The sequence below is a fragment of the Megascapheus bottae genome, chromosome 25 (assembly GCF_031878675.1).
Source record: "Megascapheus bottae isolate mThoBot1 chromosome 25, mThoBot2.hap1, whole genome shotgun sequence".
In the NCBI taxonomy this organism is placed as follows: domain Eukaryota; kingdom Metazoa; phylum Chordata; class Mammalia; order Rodentia; family Geomyidae; genus Megascapheus; species Megascapheus bottae.
The window spans coordinates 8,096,855-8,124,547 of record NC_143533.1 but is presented as its reverse complement, the minus strand read 5'-3'; the positions used below and the strand labels follow the sequence as shown (position 1 = coordinate 8,124,547).

The window sequence follows — 27,693 nt, the reverse complement described above, 5'->3', positions numbered from 1 at the left end:
CTGGCTTTGAACCACAATCCTCAGATCTCAGCCTCTTGAGTAGCTAGGACTACAGTGTGAGCCACTGTACCTGGCTTCCATGAGACTCATCTCCAATTAACCACTAGAACCATGCACTAACACTCAAAATAGAGTGCTAGCCTTGAACAAAAGAACTCAGGCACAGCACCCAGGCACTGAATTCAAGCCCTGGGACAAAGAAAGAAACAAAAAATGAGTGAGGAGACTGACAGACTCACAGGACACTGTTCAAAAAAAAAAAAAAAAACAGCAGTGCCAGTAGGGACATGGCATGGCAAAGTCAGCAAAGGGCCAAAGCACATTTCTCTCCTTAGGGAGGTACGGTTGAGTATGAGTGGTGGAAAAGGGGAAATAATTGCTCAGTGCAGCTTTTTTCTTCATCAAAGAGGTTGACTTCAGGGCCTTGTACTGTTACTTGCCTCTTGTCATTCATGGCAGGTGTTCTACCACTGAAGCCACAGCTCTACTAGCTTTTCCACTGGTTAGGTAAGAATCTCTAGGACTCCTGTTCTCTTAGCTTTTTTGCTAGCTATGGATGGTTGACACTATCACTTGAATCACACCTCCAGTTCTAGCTTTCGGCTGGTTAATTAGAGGTAAGAGGCTCATGAATTTTGCTGCCTCGGATGTCTCCCAGCTGTGATCCTCAAATCGCAGCCTCCTGAATAGATAAGATTCCAGGCATGAGCCATTGGCATCTAGCAAAAAAAAAAAAAATGTTCTTTGAATACAGTTCTTGACTCATCACTAACAATCCAGACTGTTCAGTTTTAAGACATGGCATTTTAGGGCTGGGAGTGTGGCCTAGTGGTTGAGTGTTTGCCTCGCAAGTACTAAGCCCTAGGTTTGACTCCTGTGTACCACATACACAGAAAAAGCTAGAAATGGTACTGTGGTTCAAGTGGTAGAACACTTGCCTTGAGAAAGCTCAAGGACAGTGCCCAGGCCCTGAGTTCAAGCCCCAGGACTGGCCAAAAAAATGTCATTTTACAATTTCTGTCACTGTATAACTGACCCTGGGCTTTCATTCACCTTTAGGAATCAGATTCCTCCTCTTCTTCTTCCTCTTCCACCTCTTCATCCGCCACACAGCTCCTTGTGCTCAGCTCCAGGGCAGTCTGGTTGATTGATGCTTCATTGTCTACATGTATTAACATCTGTGAATGAAGACATGATAGCTTAGGAGGAACAACACTGATCTCAAGACAGGAGATCTGGATTTGGGACTTTTAATTCAAAGCAAAGTACTTGCCTAGCAAGTTAGAGGACCTGGCCTTAGGCTTTCCAGAATGTTAGGATTTACAAACATAGTTCTTTAATATTCAAAGTGGTTCAATTGTCAGACTTGAGTATTTTATTGACTTCTTTGATGGCAAAAACTTGCTAATTGATATTCATCTCTTAGCATTGTATTTTAGTTGAATTCTTTTTTGGTTGTGGGGCCTGAACTCAGGGCTTAGATGCTGTCCCTGACCATCTTTATACTCAAGACTAACATTCTAACATTCTACCACGTGAGCCACAGCACCACTTCTAGTTTTTGAGTGGTAAATTGGAGATAAGTCTCACGGCACTTTTTCTTTTTTGCCTAGGCTAGCTTTGAACCATGATCCTCAGATCTCAGCCTCCTGAGTAAGTAACTAGGATTACAGGTGTGAGCCACCAACACTCAGCTAGCTGAATTCATTTTTAAAATTTAGCGAATAGTAATTTCTGTAATCATATGTACATATATATGACTTTAGGTACATGTGTGTGTGTGTATGACTTTACACACTGACTGTAGCATTACCCCCATACCAATAGAAAAAAACGAAGTTTAATGTTGCAAGATCAATTTGTGTGCTATTCCAACTAAGATGGTAAACTGGGACACTCCTTGTCTCCAAAACTGACATCATAGTTAAAGTTCCCCAAATTTCAAATTCTGTATATGTACATAAACACCCAACAACAATACATCATTCAACAGAAACAGCATTTCAGTTTCTGCTGTCATTTGAGCAAAATTCTAGCGGGGTACTGGTGGCTCATTCCTATAATCCTAGCTACTCATGAGGCTGAGCTCTGAGGATCAAGGTTCAAAGCCAGCCTGGGCATGAGAGTTGGTGAGATTATCTCCAATTAACCACCAGAAAACCAGAAGTGGTGCTGTGGCTCAAGAGGTAGAGCCATGAGCTGAAGAGCTGAGGTAAAGCGCCCAGGCCCAGAGTGCCAAGCCCCCCAACTGACCAAAAAACGGTCAGGAGGGCCAGTAATTGGCCTAGTGGTAGAGTGCTTAGCATGCACAAATACTTGGGTTTGATTCCTCGGTACCTTATACGTAGAAAAAAAGCCCAAAGTGATGCTGTGGCTCCGGTAGCAGAATACCAAGGACAGTGTTCAGGGCCTGAGTTCAAGCCCAGGACTGGCACCACTGGGAGCAGGGGAGGCGTTACATTTGAGCTGAGAGCCTTATGCTTGCTAGGTTTGCGTGGTCAGCAACCTATCACCTGAGCCTCATCTCCAACCAGGCTTTTTGTTGGTGGATTTGACATGGGGGGGGGGGTCTTATAGATTGTTGCTCAGGGTGGCTTTGAACCTGTCAGCTCAAGGTCAGGGTGCTGTATCCTAGCTTTTTCCTTCAAGGGTGGTGCTCTACCACTTGAGCCACAGTTCTACTTTTGATTTGTTTGCTGGTTAATTGGATATGTCTTGGATTTTTCTGCCTGGGCTGCCTTTAAACTTAGGTCGTTAGATTTCAACCTCCTGAGTAGTTAGGATTGTGAACCACTACAGCATGGCCACTTTGTTTTTAAATTAACTCTGCAATGATTACTTGGAAAGAAAACATTCTAGGGCAGCATCATTAAAGAGTTCTGCTAAAGTTTAGACACTACTACACAGTATGAAGCTGGAACAAGATTCAATAGCTGTACAATACTGTTCTTTCCTATATCTAGATTTCTAGAGGATAAAATAAAAAAGACATTGATTCCACCTTTTTTAGCAAAAGACCCCAAAACATGGTAGGACAGCTTTAAAAAAAATTTTTTTTTGTCAGGCCTTGGGCTTGAACTCAGGTCCTGAGCACTGTCCTTGAGCTTTCTCAAGACTAGGGCTCTACCACTTGAGTCATAGCACCAGTACCGGCTTTTTCTATATGGTACTGACAACTGAACCCAGACCTTCGTGCATGCTAGGCAAGTACTCTAGTTCAAGCCCTAGGACTGGTAAAGTGTAAACAGTCTGGAGGAGGGAAGACTATTATCTGCATCAATGACTAACATCTTAATTATTTGAAAATTCTGCTACGAGGGCAGGAGATGTAGCTCCTTAACCTACCAAATGGAATATCCTGGGTTCAATCCCCAGTACCAGCACTAAAAGGGAGGGAAGACAGGGTTGCCTAGTATGTAGAAGGACCTGGCTTCAAGCCTTAGCACTTCCCAGAATCCTTTGGGCTGTATTATTTGCTTTATGGCCACATCTGACCATCCAAGTGGTAGGGAGCACTTTCTGTTCCAAGGTCTGTACTTGATTAAGCTTACATCATGTGACTGTTCAGGTACAGGCCCAGAAGGTGGCATCTCATCCCCTCTTCTACAATTGATCATTGACTGGAGGGCCATTTCTTCAACCTAGAAAAGAAAAGTTGAGGTCACTTTTCTGAGTATTCATCCAGATTACTCATATAAATTTCTGCCTGGCACTATGAGAAGGGATTAAAAGCTCTAATCTCTGTGCTGATCACCTCGGGGTGGGGGTGGGGGGCAGAATGACCCCCAGGGCTAAAGGGGAAACTCAGGCAACCCTCCTCTAGACTCTGGGCCAACTGCCAGACTCTGGATTATTCCTGAGCAGGGTGGGGAGATGTGCAGAATCTCTTCGGGCTTAGAGATACTAGGCTCATGCAAACTAGTAGAGAGTGGGTTAGGAGCAGGAGGCAGGTAGAGGGCAGGCCTGGGCTCGGAGGAAGTGCAGACCGGGGAGCTGTGCCGGTCAGAAGATGCCGGGGTCACCCCGGAGCTGCAGGAGGGAGGCTCTGCGGAGGGCGGCAAGGGGCCCTGGAGATTCAGCTCCAGCCATTCTAAAGACGCCAGGTCCGCGGCAGTAGACCCCACGAAGGCCGGGGGAGCCGGCGGCATGGACGGCCGCCGCGGAGGGCTGTGCTAGTCCCGCGCGCAGGCGAAGGGGGGTCACCTTGAGGCGGTTGAGCTGGTCGTGAAGGGCGGCCTTTAGCCGCAGCAGCGTCTCCTCTTCCTTGCGCAGCTCCTGAAGGCGGCTAAGCATGGTGGCTGTTTGGAAACCCCGCCGGCTTTCCGCGGTCGCTCGCAGATGACGCCATAAGCTAGCGCCGGAAGCGCATAAGACCGGCAGCCATATTGGAAGAGGCTGCTTGCACTGTTACCTAGAGGCAGGAGATAGTCGTTGACGGCTCCAACTATTTTAAGATGTCCAGGCTTGAATGGCCAAAACCCATACGGAACAGGACGCCAGAGCCCTAAACAGAGGTGCCTGATTTGGAGAGGTTTTTCTTTTTTGCCTAGCGAAACTAGCGGACTCCTATGACTCCGGTGAGCAGTCAGCCTGCACTTCCGGCGTCGTCCCTCGGCGCTCCTGCAGCAACCCGAGCGTAGTCCCGCCCAGTTCCGGCGCTGGCCACGCTACTTCCTCTGGGCTCCAGCAGCTGGGCCTGGCCTGGGGCGGGGCTTCACGCGGCGACGGCGCCTTGGATGTGTGGCTGCAAGCACAAACCGCCGCCCGAAAGAACCAAGCGCGGTACGGAGTTCCTGGTCGCAGAAGTCACAAGGGCGCCATTACTATTTTTTTTTGCCGGTCGTGTAGCTCTGGACCTGGGAGTGGACCCTCAGCTCCTTAAGGTTACCGCCCTACCCCACGTGCCACTCCCGGCCTTCTAGTGGTTGACTGGAGGTCTCGGGGACTCGAGTGCCCAGGCTGCCTCTCAACCGTGACCTTCAGATCCCAGCCTAGCTTTACAGGCCACCGCTCTCAGCTCGTGTCCGTTTACACGGGGAGCACTTTTCTTGTACCTAGTTGTAGAATGTAAGGGCGCCAACCACCTAGCCACGGGAGCTAAGGTGGAGGGACACATTACTTCGGCCACGAAGAGCCAATCTACCCAGTATGCAAAGCTGATTTACAGATACCCCAAAACGGCAAGATGCCTTAGCCTGTAAAGCTACTCAGGAGGCTGAGATCTAAGGACCGCGGTTCAAAGCCATCCCCCTGGAAGCAAGTCCTAAAGACTCGCTTCCAATTAAACAGAAAATCCGAAGTGGTGCTGTGGTTCCTGGTAGCCTTAAGCTGAATAACTCCATGATAGTGGCCAGGTCCTAAGTTCAAGCCTCACGACTGACCAACTATATGGTATCTTGTCCTTCTCATAGGCTACATGAGTACGTCCAAGGGATTTAACTCCCACTCTTTAGGGGGCAAAAATAAAAGAACTGGCTTTCAGAATTTATCCAGAAGATGGGAGTTGTGCTTCAGAAAGCCTTTAAGATGCATGACTAGGGCTGGGAATGTGGCTTAGTTGTAGTGATTGAAACCTTGGGGTTGATTCTTCATTACCACATAAACAGAAGTGGTACAGTGGTTCAAGTGATTGAGTGCTGGCCTTGAGCAAAAAGCAGCCGAGGCCCACAGTTCAAGCCCCGGGACTGGCAAAAGTAAAAATAAAATGCACGAACAGAGTGTGAATCTATACTCCATTTAACACCAAATATATGAAAAAATTAAAGACTGGAATTAGGGAGAGCTATTAAACTCTAAGGAAAATTCACAACACACTCAAATGATGTTTTTCACTGCATCTTTGATCCGGTCTTTATTCAATTCAGCTGTCCCATACTCTGACCTTTATATAATTGAACAGATTGTAATAGCTTATGCAGCAGACTTCTTTTCTTCTGTGGTAGCTTTCTTTTCAGCTGCTGGTTTCTTTGTAGCTGGTTTCTTGGTAGCAGCTGCCTTTTTGCCCAAAGGCTGCTTCGGCTTTTTAGCATCAGCAACCTTCTTCCCTTTCTTACTCACTGCGGGCTTCTTCTCTCCAGCCTTCTTTGCTGCAGCTGCTTTCTCATCTAATTTGGCTGCCAGTGCTGCTGCTTTTTGCACTCGAATTTTGTGCTGCAACACATTACCCAGAAAAGTATAAGAATGAAATAAACTAAAACAGAAACTGGCCTAGTTATTAGTAAAAGCAATGCATCACTTACATTTTTTGCCTGGCGAAGAATGGTGTTTCGGCGCATAGTCTTTGCATATGGGTTCAGTTTCAACATGATTCTCAGGTTTTTCAGTGGGTTCTTCTTCAGGACTCTGCGATGAATCTTCTTGCTATAAGATCAGGCAAGCATATGAACATTTTATTCACAAATCACACATTCTTAAGATTATAAAAAGCTTCAAGTATGGCAATTATATAAGTCTGCATCAAAAACTTTACCGTGGTGCTCTAAGGGCTCTTTGGATCTCTGGGCTTTTCAAGATTCTGCTCAGGTCTGTATTTAGCATCTTGTGCATAGGAAGGCTGAATGAAAAAGATTGAAAACAAATGCCTAAATTTTCATGTAATACCAAGAGCTTTATTTATGATCAGCTAAGTCTCTGGATATCAATTTCTATCACTCTTACTAGCAAGCATCTACATTTAGCAAGTTGTTTTGCACAACTAAGAGAATGAAGTATTCTTATTTAGTAAACAAAAGAAACACTCACTTGTAGTTACTCTTGAGAGAGGCAGCCTTACGCCAAGTGCCATACAGCTCATCCAACTTCCGGAAAGCACTTTCAGTCCAAATGCAGAAACGCCCCACATGACCACCAGGAGCAAGTTTTAGAATGTTCAGTTTGCTGACATTAAGCAAAGTAATTCCTTTTAAACACAGAAAGGACAATTAGGAGTCCCATATTTCAAGACACATAAGTACACAGCACTACACTATTGTAAAACAGCCAGCCAGGAATCAGAACTTCCACAAAATCATGCATTTCAGAAACACGGACCATGAAGTGGAATCTCATCATAGTGAAAGCTGAGCAGCCTAGTACAGAATAGGAAGTAATCAAAGTACACTACAAGGCTCACCAGGGATGTTTCTGAAGGCCTTGATGATGCCATTGTCTTCATTATAGATGATGCAGGGGCCCTTGCGCTGGATACGCCTGCGGTTTCTCATTTTGCCCTTGCCAGCTCTCATTCGCTGAGAGGCATAGACCTACAGAGTGAACAGTTTTAGGGACTGATAAAGTCTCTTCAACAGATAGGCAGTTAAAAACACATTCCAACTTAATAACCTAGAAATGTGTGTAGATTTAATTAAGAACTACTGTACACCGTGGTCCAGGTGTGGTTCAAGTGTAAGTGAGCCTCAACCTAAAACTAAGTGTGAGGCCCTCAAGCCCTGCTGACAGAAAATTTCTCAAATTTAGGAAACTATGCCTTGCTCAGCAACAATTTTCGTCAACCCTCTGAACCAGCTTACTGACAGCAGGCAACTGTCGCTGAGAACAGAGTAAGACGCAAATTACGACATCACTGCAGGCAAACATGTATGTAATATAAAACCCTTTCTCTGAGACTATGGAGTTTTTAGTCCTATTACCTTTTTGATGTCATTCCAGGCTTTCAGTTTCTTAAGAAGCAAAACAGCCTCCTTGGTCTTCTTGTAACCCTCAACTTTATCCTCGACCACCAAAGGAAGTTCAGGAACTTCCTCAATTCGATGACCTGACAAAACCAATCCAATACCAGTTATTCTAATATAAACTTTATAATTCTATCAAAGCAAAATAGCCAGAAATCTGCCAAGATCAGAATTTCCACAACTATCATGTGTTTCAGAAACACGGACCAATTAAGTGGAATCTCATCATTTTGGCAAACATACAGGCAATTATGAAAAAGGGTTAGCCAAAAGATAATGTTTTGCTCTAAGAAATATTACAGCAGGGTGCTAGTGCTGCATGTGCTACATGTCTTACCCTAGCTATTTGGGAAGCTGAGATCTAAGGATCATGAATTGAAGCCAGCCTGGGCAAGGTGGGTAAGACTCTTACCTCTAATAAACTACTCAGAAAAAGCCCAAAGTGGTGCTGTAGCTCAAGCTGTAAACCCCTGCATCTTGAGCTAAAGAAGCTTAGGGAGAGGGCCCATGCCCAGAGTTCAAGCCACAGCACTGGCAAAAAATAAAACAAATAATACAAACCTTTTGACATCACCAATGCTGGTAAGGCTGAGGCAGCCAGGGCAGAGCAGATGGCGTATCGCTTCTGTGTTGTGTTCACTCGACGATGCCAGCGACGCCAGGTTTTCGTCGGTGCAAACATGCGACCTCCTCGACACATCTATTTGCTATGTTAAGAACTACTGTACACTGTGGTTCAAGTATTAATGAGCCAAGGTAAAAACAAATGAATGTGGGAGGCCCTTAAGCCCTGCCATTGACAGAATAAAAAGTTATGTCTTAGCTGGGCACAGTGATTCATGCCTGTAATCTTAGCTACTCAGGAGGCTGAGATCTGACTGGGGCTCAAAGCCAGCCTGGACACCAAAGTCTGAGACTCTTATCTCCAATTAACAAGCAGAAAACTGAAAGTGACTCAAGGGGTAGGGTGGTAGGTAGCCTTGAGCCAAAGAGCTCAACAAAATAAAAAACAAAACAGAAAAAAAGAAAAAAGTAATGCTTTTGCTCAGTAACAATTTTCGTCAACCTTCTGAACCAGCTTATTGACAGCAGGCAACTGTCGCCAAGAACAGAGTAAGACGCAAATTACAACATCACTGCAAGCATGTAAAATAAAGCCTTTTCTCTAACAGACTATGAAGAATTTTTCATCCCATTTGTCTAGAGCAATGCTTCACTGGATATACTTTGGATGTAAATATGCTTTTAAATATTAATAGGAATAAAGCGATCCAGCCTGGTACATTCCATGGACAGCTGACCAATGCATACAGCAAAACAAGGATACGTTTCCAAAGGCACCCTGGCCAGAACGGTGGGTCCCACCACCTCGAACTCTGGGAATACGAGCCACAGCTCTGCCAGTACCCCAAGACTCAGCACTGGTCTGATGACCTAAAATAGGGAAGAAATAGATACATCTTAGCTACTTAAATCACAACCTATGGATTACTACACATGGTAACAATCACAGCATCAGAATATCCAAGAAAATCATGTGGTTCAGAAACACGGACCAATGGAGTGGAATTTCATCACTACTGTAACAACAGTACCAACTCAGGTGGGAAATACAAACAAATCCTTACCTGCTAGTTCACTGACAGCATACGGCTGCCTGTTGTTTTTACGCAAGTTGGTATGAACAAAGTTCACAATATCGGGTCGAATAGGAGCCTTGAACACAGCGGGTAAAGTGACATTTTTGCCAGATGACTCCCCCTTCTCGGAGTACACTGATATCAGGGGACGCGCACACGCCTTCGGGGGGGGGGGGGGAAGAAGAGACATTTGCTGAATTGCCCACACAAATACACTCCACTGTCCCCTCGATGTCTGTGCCTTTTCTAAAGCCCCACTTCTGATTCTTCTCATCCCCTTCAGGGGATGCCGAGAAGTCCTTACAGCTACTTACTCAATGTTACTACTTTGAACGCCGCATAAGCATACCTACGATTTACTTTTTTTCTTTATATTCCGGGCACAGGCAGTCAACGATAACTATGTACCCTAAGTCACACTGAGGCAGCTGACAGAGGCATCCCAGTATTTAAGAAAAAGCACTTTTGCTTTACTCCACAACAAGTAATACAAGCCATCTTTCCCTTTTGTGAAAAGACGGAAACCGACCCTCACCGGGCAGCACGTGAAGGCACAGGCCCCAGGTAAGTCCGGCCTCCACCCTCCGCCCCTAGCCGGCGAGGCGTCGGGGCGCCCGTGGGTTCCGTTCCCAGCAAAACCACCAACAACAAAAAACACCCTAGCTTTCTAAGAGCCGAGAAAAGGCAACCTCGTCAAGTTCCCCGGCGCCGCCGCGCGCTCCCGGGACGCTTCCGGGCGCGCTCGGTGCCGGGACCCACACGTTGCCTCCAAGATGGCTGCCGGGCTGGCGCGCACCCGGACTGCCCAGCGGGAAGAGGCGCCTCCGAACCTCCTCTGCTCCCCACTCCCTACTCCCGTCGCTTCTAGCTCCACTCTCTGCCCTTCCCTCCGGATCCCGGGACTGAGCGAAAGGCCCCGCGAAGGAGACGTCCACTCACCATGGCGGGGAGAGGAGAAGGCCACGCTCCTCTCGACCCGGCGGCTGCGACAGGAAAAGGAAGTGCGCAGCACGCCCACTCTATATGTAACCCTCAGCCCGCCCCCACACCCTGCCCTCCTCGGCGCCCACACAGAGACCCCACACACAACTTCGCACCACACCGAAAAATTCCCCACAGCGCCTCACTCACGTACGTATACTCAAGTACGCACGTATCTATTTTCCAAAAGTGATAACCAGGCTTAGAGAGAGGGGACTACTTGTGGCGGATTGATCCGCGGGGAGGCGTGGCCAACGCTCAGAGGCCACTGAGCTTCTTTTTTTTTTTGACCTCGCCATTATATTTATTCCTTATTTTCTTTCATGTTTCTTTTCTCCGACGGCAGCGGAAGACGGTCAGACTAGGAAATAACACTCAGCGGTGGAGACAAGAACTTTCTCGAAAGCTGCCGACACGGAAACGTGGTGTGAAAGTAGTTCCGGCGGGGCGGGGTCTCGGCCTGCGGGGCGTGGTCCCGGCCTGCGGGGCGGGGTCCCGGCCGCGGGGCGTGGTTACGGCCGCGGGGCGGGGTCTCGGCCTGCGGGGCGGGGTCCCGGCCCGCGGGGCGTGGTCACGGCCTCTGCGTCGGCGGCCTGAGCGGGAACTTCAGTTTGGCGGCTGCGGGACGGGGAGCGAAGGCCCGGCCGCGGCGATGTGGGCCCGGCGGAACCGGGCGGCCCGGGACTTTTACACCCGCCTTCTGCAGTGAGTCGTACTCCTGTTGCCCATCCCGGGGGTCCTGGAATACACACCACTCCTTCCCGTGGGCATCCGCCGCCCGACGGGAGGCGAGCTCGCTTCTCCGGTGGGGGTGGCTGGGGCCTTCCCGGGGGCCCACCTCGCCGACGCGCAGGCTCGCGGGGCGCAGGCAGCCCCCGGGGTGCAGGCAGCCCCCGGGGTGCAGGCCCGATTCCCCCCTGTAGAGACGGGCTGTTCGCCTGTGGCAGGCCGCGGGGGGTTTTGTCAGGTTCTGCATCCTAGGTAGAAATGGGGTTGAGGGGGTTCTCAGGTGGTTCAGCCTCTTCACCTGGAGGCCGTCACACCCCAGATTTCTGGGCTCCACCCTCCAGGGGCTTCTGACGAACCGAGTCAAGATGAAACTCACCCATGCCAGCTAGGATTTCAGGCTTGAGTGGTTGTATGCTTGTGCTTTTACATTTTTTAAAAAAAAGAAAGCCGGCTCGGTGGCTCACGCCTGTAATCCCAGCTACTCAGGAGGCTGAGATCTGAGAATCAAGGTTCAAAGCCAGCCAGAAACCTCTAGGAAATGGGAAGTGGGGCTTGGTTCAAGGGTAGAGGGTGGTAGCCTTCAGCTGAAGGGCTCAGGGACAGCACCCAGGCCGAGTTCAAGCCCCATCACCCACCAAAAACAAAATTAAGTCAAGGAGTGACATTATCCAAAAAGAAATGTACTCGTTAACCTGATTTGTGAAACCATAATCCTTTATATCATATTTATAATGACAACAAAACATTAAAATAAAAAAATTATTGCTATATGTAGTATTATTTACCAGTCCTGGGGCTTGAACTTAGGGCCTGGGCACTGTCTTTGAGCTTTCTCAAGGCTAGCACTCTACCCTTGATGCACAGCACCACTTGTGTGTTTTTCTGTGTATATGGTACCAAGGAACTGAACCCAGTTTCATGCATGCTAGACAAGCACTCTATCACTATACCATACTTCTGGCCCTGTATGTATTTTATGTAACATACTATCTCTCAAGCATGTAAAAAATATTCAACTTATTTTTCAGTAATAGCTTGTACAGTGGAGGATAGATGCTTATTGGAGCTGTAGAAATCTTAAGGCTTGAGGCTGTCTACTAATTACCCACTCATTCAGTGTCAGATCAGTCACTTTTACTTTCTAAAATCATATAAAAAATCGCATGTTCATATTAACTGTTGCTGTGCTTGAAAAGACACAAGAATAGGGGGTTGACAATAGCTTGCTACCTTTACAAAATAATCATACCCAGTTGAAGTCTATAGTCTAGAATCTACCCCAAGTCTGTTTCCTCATTTCTTCTTAACCTAATTCTCTATCTTCCTGCTCCTCCCCACCCCCCATGCCGTAGAGCTGCTATAAGTACTTTGCTTTTTACTCTGAATGAGTGAAATGCTGGCTAATTTCTGAGTTTAAATAAACAGATGGTATAAGCTCTATGTTTCTATGGTTCTGCATTTCAGGGAATTTAATGAAGAAAAGAAAGGAAGCTCTAAAGACCCATTTATCTATGAGGTATGAGCAATATGGTTTCTAAACACAATTCACTAATGCTTACTTTGTGGGGATTATTGAAGTTAGTGTACATAAAGTAAATTTTATTCTTTTGGGATGTAGCTTTATGAATTTCAACCTTCAATACCTTTAGCCATGTAACTGACCCATAATGAAGATATAGAATATGTCTTCCATATGGGAACATTTTCTTATGCCCTCTTTTGGTAAGTGTTCACCCAGCTCAGGCCCTAGAAAAGCTGATCTGCTTTCTTTCTTTGCAAAACATCAATGACAAATGCATGTAGTTCTTTGAGTTTTTTTTTTAATTAGTATAATGTATTTATTGATGTTTTCTAGTAGTACATTTCTTTCTCCTTTTTTTTTTGGACAGTACTGGGCTTGAGCTCAGGGCCTGAGCCCTGTCCTTGGACATTCTCCAGGCTAGAGCTCTATGACTTGAGCCTCAGCACTACTTTCAGCTTTTTTCTATGTATGTGGTACCGAGGAATCGAACTCGGGTCTTCATGCATGCTAGGCAAGCACTTTTACCACTTGGCCAAACTCCCGGCTCTCTCTCTCTCTCTCTCTCTCTCTCTCTCTCTCTCGTTTTCTGGTGATTAGTTGGAGATAAGTTTCACACAGACTTTCCTGCCTGGGCTGGCTTTGAATCTCGATCCTCAGATTGCAGGGTGACAGCTTTCAGATAGTTTTAAGGGAATGCAGTTCAGCCTACAATAGTTATTGAAAACCTAGTGAGCCAGCAGAATACTATAACCGTGGCTCATTGAACTTAGTATGTAAACACTTCCAAGAAATCACACAAATGGAAATAAGGAGTGGTAAGCATTAGTGATCAAATAAGTCACATAAAGAATGAGATACTATTTTCTGCTGTAAGATGTAAAAATATACAATATATTCAGTTTATGGACATAAGTAATAGAAATATAAATATGTAAATTTGATAAAATTATTGCAGCTAAGGCTATTTATGATAATTCATGGATGGTTACTGGCTGTTGCTTCTGTAGCAAATAACTGGAAAGTATCAAAATGCTTTTTGTGTTTGTGGGGTTTTTTTTTTTTTTGGTTGGTCCTGGGGCTTCAACTCAGGGCCTGAGCACTGTCCTTGGACTTTCTCAGGGCTAGAGCTCCACCACTTGAGCCTCAGCACCAATTTCGGCTTTTGTCTATGTGTGTGGTACTGAGGAATCAAACCTGGGTCTTTGTGCATGCTAGGCAAACACTCTACCACTAGACCAAACTCAGAGCCCTGTCCTTGAGCTTTCTTAAAAACTCGAGCTCTACCACTTGAGCCACAGCACCACTCCTGGCTTTTTAATATAATGTGGTACCCAAGAATCGAACCTGGATCTTCATGCATGTTAGGCAAGCACTTTACCATTAGGCCAAATTCCCAGCCCCTTTTTGTTTGTTTTTATAGGTAAATGGGGCTTGAACTCTGGGCCTGTCCACTGCCTCTGAGCTCTTCAGCTCAAGGCTAACATTCTACCACTTTGAGCCATAGCACCACTTCCAGTTTCCTGGTGGTTAATTGGAGATAAGAGTCTTAAGAACTTTCATGCCTGGACTAGCTTTGAACCATGATCCTCAGATCTCAGCCTCTTGAGTAGCTAGGATTACATGTGTGAACCATCGGCACCTGGCTTTGGAATTAGTTTTATGATGGGAAAGGCATCAATACTAGGCAACCAAAGGGTAGTTAATGACATGAAAAGAGAAACGGACACAAAACTAGTAGAATCTATACTTACTTTTTTTTTTCCGGTCATGGGACTTGAATTCTGCTTGAGCTCTTTTTGCTCAAAGCTAAGGCTCTACCACTTTGAGCCACAGTACCACTTCCAGTTTTCTGGTGATTAACTGGAGGGAGAAAAGAGTCTCAAGGGGCTGAGGGGAGGGAAAGTGGGAGAAAAGCATGGGAAGGGGATCAGTGTTCAAGAAATAATGTAGCCATCACCTGACGAATGTAAGTGTAACCCCTCTATACATCACCCTGACAATAAAATACAAATAAATAAATAAGAGTCTCGGGCCAGGAGTTTGGCCTAGTTGTAGAGTGCTTACCTAGCATGCACAAAGACCCGGGTTCAATTCCTCGGTACCACATGCATAGAAAAAAGCCGGAAGTGGTGCTGAGGCTCAAGTGGTAGAGCTCTAGCCTTGAGAAAGTCCAAGGACAGTGCTCAGACTCTGAGCTCAAGCCCAGGACTGGCAAAAAATAAATAAATAAATAAATAAATAAGAGTCTCAAGAGCTTTCTTGCCTGGGCTGTGTTGGAACTGCAATTCTCAGATCTCAGCCTCCTCTGAGGATTACAAGTGTGTCACCTAGAATCTATTTATTATGAGAAGTTTTACTAGATATCTTAAGTGTATACATTTGCACTTAAACTTATTTATCTGATTGGGGAAAGATCCAGTGGAATATAAACCAACAGTCTAGTATAATAGTATTAATTATCATGTGTGCGTGTGCATGCGCGTGTATGCCGATGCTGAGGCTTGAACTTAGGGCTTGAATGAAGTCTCTTAGCTTTCGGTTCAAGGCTGGCACTCTGCAACCTGAGTCACAGCTCCAGGCTTTTGGTGTTTATCACAGCTCTACAATTTTGAGACAGATGTCATTTAGAGATGAATGTCTCTTCCCAGGTTGGCTTTGATCCTTGATCCTCAGGATCTCAGTCTCCTGAATCATAAAGATTAGAGACATGACCTGATGGTACTCAGCCCAGCTAAGCTTTTTAAAAATGAGAAATAACATGGACAAAAAAAGGTGGGGGGGCACACGGAAGTTAAGCGCATGGTAGAGTGCTTGCCTAGCTTGAACAATGACCTGGGTTCGATTCCTCAGTACCACATACATAGAAAAGGCTGGAAGTGGTGCTGTATCTCAAGTGGTAGAGCTGTAGCCTTGAGAAAGCCCAAGAACAGTGCTCAGGCCCTGAGTTCAAGCCTCAGGATCGGGGGACAAAGGGGCGGGGGGAAGAAAAGAAAGAAAGAAAAAGAAATGAGGGGCTGGGAGTTTAGCCTGTAATAGAGTGCTTGCCTAGCGTGTACAAAGACCCAGGTTCGATTCCTTGGTACCACATACATAGAATAAACCAGACATGGTGCTGTGGCTCAAATTGGTAGAGTACAGCCTTGAGCAAAAGAGCTCAGGCACAGAGCGTAGGTCCTGAATTCAGGCCCCATGATCACAAAAATAAAGATGGAAGCAAGAGCATGTCTTGTTCAGATTCTTATTTCCAGTCACTGGCATATAACTGGTCTTTATGTGTTTGTTTTTGTTATTGTTTTGTTTTGTTTTTTGGTAGTCCTGCAGCTTGAACTCAATGTGAATGTGTCCTTGGGCTTTCTCAGGGCTAGAGCTCTACCACTTGAACCACAGCACCACTTCTGGCTTTTTTTCCCTCTGTGTATATGAATTGAATCTGGGTCTTTGTACATGTTAGGCAAACATTCTACCACTAGGCTAAAATCCCAGCCCTATGTGTTTAAATATTTTACAAATATTTTACATGCATATTTATGTGTACATATAACCTTGCTTGACATTTGTTTTTTAACAGGCTGATATCAAAGTCCAGCTAATCAGCAAAGGTCAACCAAATCCTTTGAAAAACATTCTAAATGAAAGTGAGCTAGTATTCATCGTGGAAAAAGCGGTAAGCAATGGCTTAGGCTTTGCAGTTGTTTATTTGGTTTTGTACTATATTTGGGGCTTGAACTCAGTGCCTGGGTGCCCTCTTTGAGTTTTTGTACCAGCTCCACTTAAAGTTTTTTTGATGGTAAATTGGAGATAAGAGTCTCATGGACTTTTCCTGCCCAGTTTGGCTTTAAACTGTGATCCTCAGATCTCATTCTCTTGAGTAGCTTGGATTATGGACATAAGCTACCAGCACCAGGCTAAATTTAGGGGTTTTGTTGTTGTTATTTTGTTTTTGGCCAGTCCTGGGGCTTGAACTTTGGGCCTGGGCACTGCTCTTGGGCGTCTTTTACTCGAGGTTAGCACTTTACTACTTGAGCCACAGTGCATCACTTCTGTTTCTGTGGTACTGAGGTATTGAAACCAGGGCTTCATACATGCCAGGCAAGCACTACCACTAAGCCACATTTCCATCCCTAAATTTAGTTTTTGATTGGGTCTTAATTCTTGATAACCATGTTCTTTGGTTCCTGGAGAATAATCTCAAACATATACATTTTTCTATCAGAATTAATGAAAGTAGATACTAATTTTAGTAATGGACACATGGATTGTCTACTAGAAGTACAGTGCAACCATTCATATCATTAAAAAGCAGCAAGTAGAATTTATTGCTAAATTGACTTTTTTCTTTTGTTCCCCAGTGTGCAAATCTTTTTCTGTTTCCTTTTCTTTGGTCAATGATGGGGCTTGAACTCAGGACCTTGAGTTCAATGCTAGGTCTCTCTACCACTTAAGTCCCAGCACCATTTCTGGCTTTTTCTATGTGTGTGAATGCTAGGCAAGCACTTTACCACTAGGCTGCCCTTGAACTTTTAATTTCACGACTAGCTCTCTACTACTTTGAGTCACAGCACCACTTCTGGTTTTCTTGTGGTTAATTCAAGATGAGTCTCACAGACTTTCTTCCTGAGCTAGTTTTGAACTCTGATCCTCAGTTTTCAGCCTCCTGAGTAGCTAGAATTACAGGCATGAGCCACCAGCACCTGGTACCCAGCTTGTGAATGTTAATACGCCCATAGAATCTTGGGGGCAGGGAGTTTGGCCTAGTGGTAGAGTGCTTGCCTAGCATGCACAAAGACCCAGGTTCGATTCCTCAGTAGCATATACATAGCAAAAGCCAGAACTGGTGCTGTGGTTCAAGTGGTAGAGCTGTAGCCTTGAGAAAGTCCAAAGACAGTGTTCAGGCCCTGAGTTCAAGCCCAAGGACTGGCAAAGAAAGAAGGAAAGAAAAGAGAGAGAGAGAGAGAGAGAGAGAGAGAGAGAGAGAGAGAGAGAGAGAGAGAGAGAGAGAGAATATCTTGGAGTCACAGTTGAAGTCTTACTTAAACCTCCCTCCAGCTCATTTATAATCCTCCTACCCCTATCTGATGGCAGCCAGTACCTGATCTCCCTTGCTGTAGTTTGTGTTTCTCAAGAGTGCTAGAACTGAGAGAGGGAGAGGGAGGGAGGGGAGGGAGTCGAGGGAGGGAGGGAGAGAGGGAGAAAGGGAGAGAATCGATCCCTGGGACTTGAACTTGTCTTTGAACTACCACAGCTCCAATTCCAACTTTTCTGCTCTGGCTGGCTCTGAACCATGGTACCCAGATCCCACCCTTGTGAGTAGCTAGGATTACAGGCATGAGCCACTGGCAACCAATTTAACATATAGCCTTTTAGATCTGACTTCTCAAAGGACATGTTTGGCACTTATAAGTAATTACCACACATCCTTCCCCTCCTCCTCCCCCTCCCCCCCAGTCCTAGGGCTTAAAATCAGCCTGGGCACTGTCTTTCAGCTTTCTCGAGGTTAACGCTCTACCACTTGAGCCATAGCACTACTTTTGTGTTTTTCTGTGTATGTGGTACTAAAGAATTAACCCAGGACTTTCTGCAATGCTGGGCAAGCACTCTACCACTAGGCCACACTCCTGGCACCATACATTCTTGTATATAGGTTCTCAAATATGGACTTTGCCACTTAATGACTATTTTTGTAATTCTAAGCCAGTTATTTGGGGACCCTAGTTTTCTGTTTATAAAGCTGGCAATAATTGTTTCTGTGTTAAGGTATTATGAAGATTAAAGGTAACTTAGAACAATGACTAATACATAGTAATCCTCAAGAAAAGGTGACCTTTTGTGGTTTTTATTATTGTAGCAATTAGTGTTTTGTAAAGACATGGATAATGAGAATTCTCTAACACCAATAAGAGATGGTAATACTGAGAGGACTGGCTTTGAGAAGTGAGGGCCGTGACTAGACAGGGCAGTGCATGCCTTAATTCCAGCACTTGGGGAGGCTTATGCAAGAGGATCTCAAGTTCAAAGCCAGCTGTGCTTCACAGTAAGATCTTGTCTAAAGAAAAAACAATAAACAAAACTCAGACAAACAAAAACACCTCTTTATGGTAAGGTGAAAAATGCCTCTGATGACAAGACTTATTAGTTCCAAACTAGCCTGTGGTTGTGATTCTTGTCATAACGCAATCACCTATGCTTAGGTGGTAAAAAATGTGCATAGTATGTTTCCTTGGTAGCTATTCCCTCGTGTAGTAGTGTTCTCTATAAGCTAGGGATGGTGGCACATGCCTGTAATTCCAACAGATATCAGAAGGACTGTAGTTTGAGGTCAACTGGGATAGAAAGTTAGCAAGACCCTATCTCAACCAAGTAAGTGTGGTAGTTCATATTTGTAACCCGAGCTACACAGGAGGCATAAGTGGGATTCCTGTCTGAGGCTGGCCCCAGGCAAAACATGCAGGCTCTTATCTGAAAAATAACTAAAGCAAACATAATTTTATATGTGTGTGTGTGTCTGATTACTATTTTATGTATTCTCTGATTAAATAAAAACATTTTGAAGCCTTTAGAAAAGGAAGAAACAAGTAATATTGAAGAACCACAATCTGAAGAAACAGTTATTTCTGATTTTTCTACTGAGAATGCTGGGCCCCTTGCTTTACCAGTTGGAAGAGCAAGGTAAGTTTCTCCTTATTTGGTGGTGAGAGTGAGGGTAGGATTTAATTGAAGCATAAACTAAGAAAACTTGTTGCGAGGCTGGCCGTGGTGGTATATACCTGAAATCTCAGCTACTTATTGGGCAAAGATGTGAGACTTTTGGTCCCAGGCCACCCCAGCAGAAACAAGATTCTATCTGGATAGTATCTAAAACAAAAAGGACTAGTAGAGAACTTGTGAAGTCCTGAGTATAATTCCCCGCTACTGGAGGGGGGAAGAAAGAAAAGAATGAAAAAGCAACTGTGTATCTCGTCCTCAGGATTGACATCTTCTTGCCTTCTCTGGCACCTGAACTCTTCCACCCGGGGCAGCACTGGAAATGGAGTCAGAATGTTTTCATTATTATGTTATCCAAGGGAGCCGCTAGCATTTAGTGGCCTTGTCTTTGCATGGCAAGTCTCCTTGTGGGAGCCACATGCAGTTTGCACTGCCTGCCCTCTTCCCTCCATGCGCAAGTCCTGCCTCCTGGACTTCTGGAGTCTGGAGTGCCAAGCACTGGAACACCAGCCACAGCCACTGTCCTGCTAATTTTCTTGGTTTTACTCTAGACGTTTGTAGATGTTCTGTGTTGGTAACTTTATCCATCTTTTCCTTCATGCCTGACTTGTTTTCTTTCCCACAACATTAACGTGTGTGTGTGTGTGTGTGTGTGTGTGTGTGTGTGTGTGTGTGTGTGTACTCTCTAGCCAGAGTTTATATTTCTCATTTCTTTGTTATCTAGTTCTTTTTGTCTTTCAGGCCCACTTCCTGGGTTTATTGTACTTCCTTTTTCTATTATTTTTGGGGTTTTTTTTTGCGGAGTGCCAGTACAGGTGATTGAATTCAGGGCCTTAGGCTCTTAGTTATTGTTCTTACTCATAGCTGGTGCTCTACCACTTGACCTACATCTCCAGTTCTTGTTTTTTTGCTGATTAACTGGAGAAAGTGAACTACCAGCACCATTTGTACTTTCTATTTTTGCCAGTACTGGAGCTTTAACTCAGGGCCTAGTTACTGTCCCTGAGCCTCTTTTGCTCAAGAGTCACAGCACCACCTCCAGCTTTTTCTGTTCATATGATACTGAGGAATTGAACCCGGGGCTTCATACAAGCTAGGAAAGCACCCTACCAACAAGCCATATTCCTAGCCCCTGTATTTCTTTTTTGAAACCAAATCTCTTCACTATCTTTCTGGTTGTTGTTTTTTTTCTTTTTCTTTTTTTTTTTTTGCTTCGTCTGATCAGTCTGGTCATGGGGTTTAAACTCAGCACCTGGTGCTGTCCCTAAGCAGTCTTGCTCAAGGCTAGGACTCTTTTACTTTGAGCCACAGTGTGCCACATCAGCTTTCTGGTGATTGATTGGAGGTAAGAGTTTCACAGCGGGGACAAAAACATGAGAAGGGGTATCAATGTTTGTGAAGTAATGCATCTTCTGTCTGGCAGATATAATGTAACCTTTCTATTAATTACAATAAAAAACATGGGTTAAAAAAAAAAAAGTCTCACAGAGCCCAATGGCTCACACCTATAACCCTAGCTACTCAGGAGGCTGAGATCTGAGGATAACTATTTGAAGCCAGCCCCGGCAGGAAAGGCTATTGAGACTCTTATCTCCAGTAAACTACTCAGAAAAAGTCAGAAACACCACTGTGATTTAAGTGATAGAGTGCTAGCCTTGAGCACAGAGAGGCTCAGGGGAGAACCCAGGCCCTGCATTCAAACCCCAAGACCTGCAGAGAAAGAGAGAAAGAAAGAGGGAAGGAAACATTGTGGGGGAAACAATTTCAATATAGTTTTAGACTTTTAGAAAGGGTTACAAGAATAGCACAGGAATTTCTTTAGACTCTTAACCCAGACACTCCAGTTGTTCATATTTTGCTGAATATACTATTACTTTCTTTTCTCCACACAGATACAGACACACTTAACAATGTGTACAAGTATTTACAATATATACTGTTATAGCTATATTTTCATATATACATACATTGTAAATGTTAAAATATACATTGAAATGTATGTATATACACTTTTTTTTTTTGAGACAGGATTATTCTGTGTAGCTCAGGTCATCTTTAAACTTGTGATCCTTCTACTTCAGCTTCCTGAATGCAAGATTACAGGCATGCACCACCCGGCCTGGCTCATACAGAGTTTTTGAAATGAAGTATAGGTAGTATTTTAGAGATATTTACTATTTTCTAATTCAGAACTTATATTCAAGTTTCCTTAGCTATCCCAGTAGCCAGTGACTGAGCTTCTTTTAGTGTGCTTATTGGCTCCTACTTATTTCTTTAGATTAACCTAAATACGCTGCCTCCCTTGCCACTGACCTCCAGTCCAGTCCTCCCCATGTTAAGCACCCAGCCAGTAGTTGCTCCTGTCCAGTTACACTGCCACTTTCTGGGGGGTGGAGTGTGTGTGTGTGCATGCATGCATGCATGTGCACCAGTCTGGGGTGCACTGATCTGACTCTTTATACATCTTGAGGTTTCATTTCCAGATTGTTCCTATGAGACTAGAACATAATCAAAATTAGGCTGAGGGTTTATATGTCATAGATACATATTAATCATGTTATCTCTTTTAAAGGAAAAATAGATATGTTTTGCTGGTACTCGGGGTGGAAGCCATACTAAATGAACATGTGCTGGAACACATCCTCAGTGCTCAAAGTAGTGGCTTAGTCAGCAAACTCTCTTTACTTGTTCTTCTTACTCTTGTTTTCAAGGCAGTTAATTGGTCTTTATACCATGGCTCACAACCCTAATATGACCCATTTGAATATGAATCAACCAGTTACTGCCCTTCCGCCTCTTTGGATAAGATGTGACAGTTCAGATCCTGAAGGGACCTGCTGGCTAGGAGCTGAGCTTACCATGGCAAATGACAGCATTACAGGAATTGTCTTATATGTGGTCAGTTGTAAAGGTGAGTGCTCACTTGTTTTGTTTTTACTTTGTGTGTATAATGTGTGATTGTGTAATTCTTTCATGGTTTGTTTCTTTCGGACAGTCTTGTGGCTTGAACTCAGGGCCTGTGTGCTGTTTCTGAGAGTGCTCTGCCACTTGAGCCACAGTGCCACTTCTGGCTTTTTCTGACTTTCATACATTTTTCTGCCCTGGCTGGCTTTGAACTGTGATTTGATTCTCAAATCTCAGCCCACCAGCACCTGGCTTATTTTGTGATTTTTCTTTGAAGTTGATATTATTTAAAGGGAAGTATACACAGTGGAACATTTGTTAACATTAAATCACAGGTATGTAACTTGTAGTGTGCAAGAAGTATCTCAGGAACGTGAGGACGTCTGGACAGGACGTTATGTGTGTTTTCTTTAGGCTTCATTTTGATGTGGAGGCTTCTTTTAATGTGAATGTATCCTGGAGAATTTTCAGTACAGCAAAAAAAGCAGAATGAATTCTAATCTAATAATTGTATTTCCCTCTCTCTGTGTGTGTCTCTGTGTCTGTCTGTCTGTCGGTCTGTCTGTCTGTCTCTCTCTCTCTCTCTCTCTCTCTCTCTCTCTCGTTGTTTATGAGCTTGAGCTCAGGGCTTGGGCGCTGTCCCTGAGGTCTTGTGTTAATAGCTAGGACAATACCACTTCCGGTTTCCTGATGGATAACTGGAATAAGAGTCTCCTGAACTTTCCTGCCTGGGCAGATTTTGAACCACAATCCTCAGATCTCAGCCTCCTGAGTAGCTAGGATTAAGACAAGAGCCATCAGCACCTAATTTATTGTTTGTTTTCTTGTCATTTGTGGGATTTGAACTTTGGGTCTGGGTGTTGTTCCTAAGCTGGCAGCTCTGCCACTTTGAGCCACAGCACCACTTCTGGTTTTCAGGTAGTTAATTGGAAATAAGAAGTCTCACGGACTTTCCTGCCTGAGCTGGCTTTGAACCTCAATCCTCAGATTTCAACCTCCTGAGTAGCTAGGATTACAGGCATGTATGAGCCACTAGCACAGGCTACTAATTGTATCTTTTTTACTTCTTTTTTTGTAGTTGTGGGACTTGAACTCTGAACCTGGGCATTGGCCCTGAGCTCTTCAGCTCAAGGCTACTGCCCTACCCCTTGAGCCACAGTGCCACTTCCAGGTTTCTGGTGATTAATGGAGATGAGTCTCACGGACTTTTTAGTGCTGGACTGGCTTTGAACCTCGATCCTCAGATCTCAGCCTCCTGAGTAGCTAGGGTTATAGGCATGTGAGCCACCATACCTGGCTTTTTTTCTTTTTCTTTTTTTTTTTTTTTTTAATAGGTTTTGCTATGTTGTCTAGGCTGCTCTCTTAACTTTTGGCCCAAAGTCCTCAGTCCTCCACATAGTTGTGACTTACAGGTGTACAACACTAAGCTCAACTATCTAATTATTATCTAATTATATAGGCATATATATCTAATTATGTACAGATATATTTTGTTGTTGTTTTTGTTGTTGTTGTCGTTTGTTTGAGGTAGATTCTAAGAAGCCCAGGCTGGCTTTGTTCTCCTAATCCAGCCTCACAGAGTCCTGGGCTTAGGAGTATGTACCACCATACTAATAATGTAGTTTCGAATTATAATTTTATTTACTTTTCTTTCTTTTATGTCTTATAGCTGATAAAATTTACTCTGTAACTCTGGAAAGTCTAAAACATTCACACAAGAAAAGACATCACGTATCTTCTGTAAGTTTTTCTCTATTATTATTTTACTCATACTGTTATAGCTGTGCCCTTTTTAGTTTGAAGTTCCCCCTCATCCCTAATATTACTAAATGCCTTTCTGTTAGCCAACTCAGGAGGCTGAGATCTGAGGATCGCAGTTCAATTAACCACTAGAAAACCAGAAGTGGCACTGTGGTTCACGGGGTAAGATGGTAGCGTTAAGCTGAAGAGCTCAGGGACGGTGCCCAAGTCCAGAGTTCAAGCCCCACGACCAACCAAAAGAAAAACCCTAGCCAGTTGTGATTGCTTATGCTTGTCATCCCAGCTATTCAAGAGTCAGAGATAAGGATTGCAATTGGAGGGCCCCAACTGAAAAAAAGTTGCCAGAAGCTAGCTCAACAGGCAAACCAGGTGAGATTAATCTGTGCCTATATTCCCAGCTACTCAGGAGGCCCAGGAAGGAGGACTGATGTCTGAAGCCATCCTCAGGCAAAAGCACAAGATCTCTCTAAGAAACAAACTAAAGCATAAAAGTCTGGAGGTGTGGCTCAATTGGTAGAGCACCTACCTGACAAGTGTGAGGCTCTGTGTTCCAATTCCAGGAACACACACGCACCTACCCCTAAACTGTTTTTCATCTTAGCTAAGATATAATCATCTGTTGGTATCAATGGAGCATTGATTCTAGGACTCTGTTCAGGTACCAAAATCTAAAGATACTCAGTTCCCTTAAGTATGATGATATGTTTACATTAAACCTGTGTACATCTTCCTTGTACTGCAGTTTATCTCTAGATTATTTAAAGTGGCTAACACAGTATAAATACATCATGCTTGTTATATTCTAGTGTCTGAGGAATGTGGGCGTATTCAGTATAGGTGCAATTTAAATATTCATACACACATGTCTTTCTGTACATATATGTTTAACGACACTGGCATTTGAACTCAGGACCTGTGCTTGCCAGACAGGTTCTCTCCCTTCAAGCTGTATGTCCAACTCTTTATTGCCTTTTAAATTATTTATTACATGGGGTCTTGTGTTTTATTCTTGAGCAAGCTTCAGGCCACAATACTTCTAGTAAACCCTCCTCAGTACCTGAGATCTCAAGCATATGCCACAATGCCTGGTTTATTGATTGAATGGGGTCTCATTAACTTTGTCAGAATTGGCCTGAAACTACATACGACTAAGTTTTGTCTTCTGAGTAGTTGATTTGTGGTTGATTGACTCGGTACATGTTAGACCCATGGATACAGAGGACAACTATGTCTATAGGCTTCTTGTCTTTTGAGTAATTTGATTTAAGACTTGTCTTCTTTTCCCATTTGGAATGTAAGTTTGGAGTATGGTGTTTTGATTTTGATCTGGGGACAGAACTGCAGTGATTTTGACAATGGGCTCTTAGCTTGTGCAAACCTAGCTAAGGGTGACTCTGGGATATTCTTTTCAGATCACAGCTGGAGGCTTTGCACAGTATGAACTCTTCAAGTCCTCTGTCTTGGATGAGACTGTCATTCCATCACAAACTATGATCACTTTGGATCTTTCCTGGAGTCCTGTGGATGAAATTCTGCAAATCCCTCCGCTCTCTTCAACAGCAACCCTGGTAGGAGAGGACCTGGTTTTCCCCTAGTGGCCTTACCTGTCCCTGCATAGGGGGTTGCTCGAGTATTGTTAGTGCTGCATCAGTCCCAGCAAGAGAAGCTAACCTGGCCTCTGGGGCCTCAGCAGAGAGCCAAGGGAGGTGTGCCAATGGAGCTGAGCTTCAGCTGCTCCTAATCCATAAATATGGAATTTGCACATTATTTTCTAGTAGTTAATTGTTTCTTTTTTTCTTTGTGCCAGTATTAGGGTTTGAACTCAGGGTCTGGATACTGTCCCTGAGCTTTTTTGTTCAAGGTAGGCGCTCTGCCACTGCTTCTGGCGTTCTTCTTGTTACCTGGAGATAAGAGTCTGCTACATTTTCCTGCCTGGCTGGATTTGAACTGTGATCTTAGATCTTAGTCTCCTGAGTAGCTAGGATTATAGGTGTGAGCCACCAGCAACAGACTTTTAGTGGTTAATTCTTGAATGGAGATTCAAGTAAAATCATTAAAGTGACATGATTTATGCAGTTCTTAAGAATGCAAATATTGGGCTGGGAATTTGGCCTAGTGGTAGAGTGTTTTGCCTAGCATGCATGAAGACCTGGGTTCAATTCCTCAGTTCCACATACACAGAAAAAGCCTGAAGTGGTACTGGTGTTCAAGTGTGGAGCCCTAGCCTTGAGAAAACCCAAGGGTAGTGCTCAGGCCCTGAGCCCAGGCCAAAAAAAAAAAAAGCAAATATTGTGAAATATTGTGCAGGAAGCCCTGGGTTCAATTCTCCGGTACCACATACACAGAAAAAGCCAGAAGTGGTGCTGTGGCTCAAGTGGTAGAGCCCTAGTCTTGGGAAAGCCCAGAGACAGTGCCTAAGCCCTGACTTGAAGCCCTTGGACTGGCAGAAAAAAAAGAATGCAAATATTAATGACCCATCAAGAATTGTTATAATAGGGGCTGGAAGTTTGGCTTAATGATAGAGTGATTGCCTAGCATTCACAAAGACCTGGGTTCAACTCCTCAGTACCACATACATAGAAAAAGTTGGAAGTTGAATGTGACTGAGCTCACACCTGTAATCCTAGCTACTCAGGAAGCTGAGATCTGAAGATCGCAATTCAAAGCTAGCCTGGGCACAAAAGAACCTGAGACTCTTATCTTCAGTTAACCTCTAGAAAATGGGAAATGGGGCTTGCTCAAGGATAGGGCAATAGACTTGAGCTGAAGAGCTCAGGGACAGAGCCCAGGCCCAGTTAAGCCCCATGACCCACCAAAAAAAATTTTTTTAAAAAAAGGTCAGAAGTGGTGCTATGGCTAAAGGGGTAGCGCTTTAGCCTTGAGAAAGATCAGGCTATGAGTTTAAGCCCCAGGACTGGCACAAAAAAAAGAATTGTTAGAATAATACTAGATTTATTTACTCTATATTTATCTAAGACTATATCTTCAGAAATTAGTCAGAATACAAGTTTATAAGATACTTATTGCAACAGTATAGCCCTATTTTCAAAGTGTTAATGATAAAGTTTGAATATTCATAGAGAAATGATTAAAATACATTTCCCTGGTGAAATGTGACAGACTTAATATAGTTTTGTGATAGTAGTTCTTGAGGGCTCATGCTTGTTAGTCAAGCACCAGGCTTTAAAATACTGTTTTATAATATGTATTCTGCAGTGAAAGGAAAATAATCAGATATTCAAAAAACTATGTGTTTGAGTCTCTTTGGGAATTTAATATAATTAGTATGTGAATCACCTCTGACCATAGGGTATTTAAAGGAGCACATGAGAAGCATTCTTAGTGTTAACACTAGTTCCTCCCCTACAATTACATCTTTTATGCTTTTCTTTTCCTTTTTGAGGTGTTTGCATACATTGACATTCACTTTTTTTTTCCCCCCCACATCAGAATGTGTTCTTTGCCCTCTGGCTACAGTAGTGTGCTGTTGGTTTAGTTAGAAGTAATATAATAAGCAGATTTATTGGGCTTTATTTTTGGTGTGTGATAATGCTTAAGTTATCATTGAGTTTTGAGGTGTGCCTGTGCGAATTTCTTCCATGGGGAAGGGTTTCTTCACATGGCAGGCATGTGGGGGGGGCAGTTGTTCCATGTTTCTGTGGGGAAGGGCAGGTGGGCATGTGAGGGGTGGTTATAACATGTTCCTGTGTAGACAGAGAGTGTGTTAGCTGGGATTCAGGATTGTATCAGAATGGCTGCATCTGTGGGATCCCAGGCCAAGATT

At 44.2% G+C, this 27,693-nt stretch overlaps 3 protein-coding genes and 5 non-coding genes across 9 annotated transcripts in view; 1 reads left to right on the top strand and 7 right to left on the bottom strand.

Annotated features, from left to right (window-relative positions):
• Positions 1 to 868: 868 nt before the first annotated feature.
• Positions 869 to 4,642, bottom strand: Snapc5 (small nuclear RNA activating complex polypeptide 5). Of its 2 annotated transcripts, none has more exons than XM_090357734.1 (3): positions 3,987 to 4,028; positions 3,552 to 3,641; positions 869 to 1,178 (listed from the first exon to the last, which is right to left on the bottom strand). In XM_090357734.1, the coding sequence occupies exons 2-3, from the start codon at positions 3,630 to 3,632 to the stop codon at positions 1,056 to 1,058; spliced, it is 204 nt and encodes a 67-aa protein (XP_090213860.1). In that variant the 5' UTR covers positions 3,633 to 3,641; positions 3,987 to 4,028; the 3' UTR covers positions 869 to 1,055. The 2 variants fall into 2 exon arrangements, with proteins under 2 accessions (XP_090213860.1, XP_090213859.1); XM_090357733.1 differs by lacking the exon at positions 3,987 to 4,028 and adding an exon at positions 4,204 to 4,642 and having other exon boundaries at positions 872 to 1,178.
• Positions 4,643 to 5,819: 1,177 nt separating this feature from the next.
• On the bottom strand, positions 5,820 to 10,328 carry Rpl4 (ribosomal protein L4). Its single transcript, XM_090358144.1, has 10 exons — positions 10,250 to 10,328; positions 9,299 to 9,470; positions 8,998 to 9,104; positions 8,232 to 8,370; positions 7,629 to 7,753; positions 7,112 to 7,241; positions 6,742 to 6,898; positions 6,470 to 6,553; positions 6,240 to 6,360; positions 5,820 to 6,150 (listed from the first exon to the last, which is right to left on the bottom strand). The coding sequence occupies exons 1-10, from the start codon at positions 10,250 to 10,252 to the stop codon at positions 5,911 to 5,913; spliced, it is 1,278 nt and encodes a 425-aa protein (XP_090214270.1). The 5' UTR covers positions 10,253 to 10,328; the 3' UTR covers positions 5,820 to 5,910.
• LOC150046325 (small nucleolar RNA SNORD18) lies at positions 6,986 to 7,055 on the bottom strand. Its single transcript, XR_016532649.1, has one exon. It is a non-coding gene; the product is annotated as a small nucleolar RNA SNORD18 (small nucleolar RNA).
• LOC150046324 (small nucleolar RNA SNORD16) lies at positions 7,468 to 7,566 on the bottom strand. The gene has a single exon (XR_016532651.1). It is a non-coding gene; the product is annotated as a small nucleolar RNA SNORD16 (small nucleolar RNA).
• Positions 7,833 to 7,904, bottom strand: LOC150046323 (small nucleolar RNA SNORD18). The gene has a single exon (XR_016532648.1). It is a non-coding gene; the product is annotated as a small nucleolar RNA SNORD18 (small nucleolar RNA).
• LOC150046322 (small nucleolar RNA SNORD16) lies at positions 8,713 to 8,811 on the bottom strand. The gene has a single exon (XR_016532652.1). It is a non-coding gene; the product is annotated as a small nucleolar RNA SNORD16 (small nucleolar RNA).
• On the bottom strand, positions 9,182 to 9,253 carry LOC150046321 (small nucleolar RNA SNORD18). The gene has a single exon (XR_016532650.1). It is a non-coding gene; the product is annotated as a small nucleolar RNA SNORD18 (small nucleolar RNA).
• A 503-nt stretch (positions 10,329 to 10,831) lies between the features above and the next one.
• The window catches only part of Zwilch (zwilch kinetochore protein), a 34,025-nt gene continuing 17,163 nt past the window's right edge, over positions 10,832 to 27,693 (top strand). Inside the window, exons 1-7 of the mRNA XM_090358145.1 lie at positions 10,832 to 10,996; positions 12,485 to 12,536; positions 16,111 to 16,206; positions 19,093 to 19,208; positions 21,956 to 22,155; positions 23,818 to 23,888; positions 25,322 to 25,477. Coding sequence (XP_090214271.1) covers positions 10,944 to 10,996; positions 12,485 to 12,536; positions 16,111 to 16,206; positions 19,093 to 19,208; positions 21,956 to 22,155; positions 23,818 to 23,888; positions 25,322 to 25,477 — 744 coding nt within the window. The 5' untranslated portion in view covers positions 10,832 to 10,943. The remainder of the gene's footprint in view (positions 10,997 to 12,484; positions 12,537 to 16,110; positions 16,207 to 19,092; positions 19,209 to 21,955; positions 22,156 to 23,817; positions 23,889 to 25,321; positions 25,478 to 27,693) is intronic.